Source organism: Solanum stenotomum, chromosome 11, assembly GCF_019186545.1.
Source record: "Solanum stenotomum isolate F172 chromosome 11, ASM1918654v1, whole genome shotgun sequence".
Taxonomy (NCBI): Eukaryota; Viridiplantae; Streptophyta; class Magnoliopsida; order Solanales; family Solanaceae; genus Solanum; species Solanum stenotomum.
The window spans coordinates 51634934-51638403 of record NC_064292.1 but is presented as its reverse complement, the minus strand read 5'-3'; the positions used below and the strand labels follow the sequence as shown (position 1 = coordinate 51638403).

The following is a 3470-nucleotide window of genomic DNA, read 5'->3' as shown; positions in this document are numbered from 1 at the left end:
CTTCATTTTGATTATCATATTATTTGTTATAGATATTGAATGTAAGTTATAATTAAGAATGTGCACTTATCAATATGATGAATCGTGATAGGATAGTTGAGATTCGAGTTTAACTTTTAGATACGAAAAGTTATATGAAAGCGCTATTCTTAAAAATGAGTGGTAAAATGTACAAATCAAATTAATCTACTCTAATAGAAATATCAAATATCAAAATTATAAAAGGTAAAAGAAAAGAAAATAATGTGTGCTTTGTTTTCCTTTTCATTTTTTTCTTTGTCAAAGATGATTTTTGAGCATGCCATTGAAGAATTTAACGTCCATTGCTAGTCAACATTAAATGCAAAATAAATTAATGGCAGACATATCCAATTATTTTCTTGTAAATCACGTTATATTCATAGATAAAGTTTAGGAATTTTATTTCTAGAACCATCATAGTATAAAGAATATTTTTGAATTATTCAATCACGTCATCGAACTTGTCATAAACTCAATTTTGATGGCTCTAATAAAATAACATAATGTTATTTGGGCATAGACAAAATAAAGCTATTTAGGCGATAATTTTAAATCTAAATTACTAAAGTTATTGGATATTTTATTGATAGAAGATATTATATATTAGTGAACTAATAATTGGTGTATATTAATTGATGACCTGATAATAATATTATACGTGTATATTAATTTGACTTGATAATAATATATATTTTTTAAGAATAATTATTACTAAAGATAAAATTTTAAAAATTATTTTAATTTTTTTAAATAATATATATAATTTAAGATATTTATTTTTAAAATTTATGACAAATAACTTAAAGACGGATAGAGTATATGTTCTTAAGACAATTGTACATGACATGTGTTTGTATACATTTCTAATTAACAATAATTTTAATTATATTTTTTTTGAAAAAATAATAATTAATATTCGAAAAATGTTAATGGAGGGAGGAAGTAGTTTTTTTGTAACGGAACTTCTATATTAATATTTAAAAAATGGACAAATAAAAATATTTTTTAAAAATATAACGAACAAGTAAAAATAAACGAAGGAATTTGTAACGAAACTTCTAAACTAAGAAAGGAAGTAGTTTTGTAATGGAATTTTTATATTTTAAAATATTAGATTAGCTCCTTAAACTTGGAAATTTCCGTCAGACACGTTGTAATTTGATTAGGGAACTAATTTGATTATTAATTGAGCAAACAAGGAGGAGTATATATTTATTATTTCTTTCTAGAAGTGATTAATGAAAGTGCTTAATTTAATTAAGAAAAATTTATAATTTAATGCTATTTGTCAAATATGGAGGAGTTTCCAAAGACCAAGACCAACTCTATCTGTCAACAGCCCATTAATATCAATTTATTTATTTTATTTTCATTTGACAAATATACTCACAACATGAGAAAAAAATAATCAAAAAGAATTCTTGATTTTTCAATTAATTAACATATAATTAAAAAATCACTAATTCAACTAATCCATATTTACATCATCAAGTAGGACAAGCTTTTATAAACTTTTTACCCTGTAATTATTTTTCGAAAAAGTACTTTTCAAAAGTTACATTTTGCAGTTTTGATTGATCAATTTGAAATATATTATTATTAATAAAAAAAACATCAATTTATATTTGGTTGAGTTTCCAAAAATGTTTCTAAAAAGGAAAGAACACTTATTTTTTCTAAAAACTTTGATCAAACACCTAGTTTTCTAAAATAAACGCTTTTAACTTTTAGTTTGATCAAACCAGCGTAAAGTACTCTTTNTTAATTAACATATAATTAAAAATTCACTAATTCAACTAATTCATATTTACATCATCGACAAGCTCTTGTAAACTTTTTATCTTGAAAAGAAATTATTTTTTGAAAAAAGTACTTTTCAAAAATTACATTTTGCATTTTGATTGATCAATTTGAAATATATTATTATCAATAAAAAAAACATCAATTTATATTTGGTTGAGTTTCCAAAAATGTTTCTAAAAAAGAAAGAACACTTAATTTTTCTAAAAACTTTGATCAAACACCTAGTTTTCTAAAATAAACGCTTTTAACTTTTAGTTTGATCAAACCAGCGTAAAGTACTCTTTATCCTCTACTTGTTTTTTCAAAATTTAAACTCGAACGTCTAATTAAAATACAAGTGTCTCAATTATTTCATCACGTGATACAAACTCAACAGGCACGTTACAAACACATTCAAATTTTAGTAACTTTAGCACATATACTGCTATAAATAAATTTCAACCCCAACAACACTAGTAACATACTATAATCTCATAAGTGAATTCTCGAACAGATATCTCATAAAAATATAGATAGTTTCAAACTCAACAATAATAATAACATACTCACTATAATCTCATAAGTGAATTCGAACAGATACCTCAGGACCTCATACAAATAGAGAGACAGTTTCAAACTCAACGACAATAATTACATACTCAATATAATTTCATAAGTGAATCTTCGATAAGATACCTTAGGACCTTGTACAGACGTAGAGATAATTTCAAACTCAGCAATAGTAATAACATTCTCACTAAAATCTTATTAGTGAATTGTTGAAAAGATACCTTTAAACCTCATTCAGAGAGAGAGAGAGAGGGGTAGTTTCCAATTGAGCATAAATAAATTTCAAATCCAAGAAAGAAAAAGATCATGAAATTTGAAAATCCACCCCCACCCCACCCCCAAGAAAACCACCCCACCCCACGCTATGTCTATATATTGGATCAATGCCAAAGCCAGCACACCAACATAGACAACTCAATTAAGGAACATAATACATTAGCAACAAGTTCCTTAATCAAACATTTTTTTTTCTCTCTATTGTTTACCACCTCTCTGTCACCTTTCCAAAAAGGAAGAGGAATTCAAGAATTCACATACAAATTTCAAGAAAAAAGATAGAAAATACACATATACATACATAAGAAGAAGAAGAAAAAATGGTGGTTTTAGTATAACGACTTTACGTTGACTGTAAAAAAGATACAATCTTTAAGATCTTGCCGGCCGCCGGCAACTACCCTTTAGCCCATTTCCGGTGGTTTTGAAGTTTTGAACTTTTTTTTTTGACATTTTGGTGAAAATGGGTTCTCTTCCAATTGCGGTTTCTGGGTCCACCGTCAACAGTGGCGGTTGTAGGTGGTGGGGGTGGTGCAACAAGAATAATAATTCTGGCAAGAGTGGTACTAATGGCAGTGGCAGCAGTGATTCTTGTGCTAACTCATCAGCTTTTGTGTTCTTTTTGGTGTCTTTTGTTTGTCTTGCTTCAATTGCTGGACTTTACTGTAGAGTTTTACTTCCCCCAAATGTACATACAACACTTTCTTCTCTGGGGTGTAATGAGGATAACGAAGGTTCTTGGTCAATTGGGGTCTACTATGGTGACTCTCCTTTTAATCTTAAACCCATTGAAGAGGTAACATAAACACACCCCACCTCTT

General features: G+C 27.4%; 1 protein-coding gene across 1 annotated transcript in view; it reads left to right on the top strand.

The window, feature by feature from the left end:
• Positions 1-2763: 2763 nt before the first annotated feature.
• LOC125843860 (glucosamine inositolphosphorylceramide transferase 1) overlaps positions 2764-3470 on the top strand; it is a 5629-nt gene continuing 4922 nt past the window's right edge. Inside the window, exon 1 of the mRNA XM_049523078.1 lies at positions 2764-3445. Within this exon, the coding sequence (XP_049379035.1) occupies positions 3113-3445 (333 nt within the window). The 5' untranslated portion in view covers positions 2764-3112. The remainder of the gene's footprint in view (positions 3446-3470) is intronic.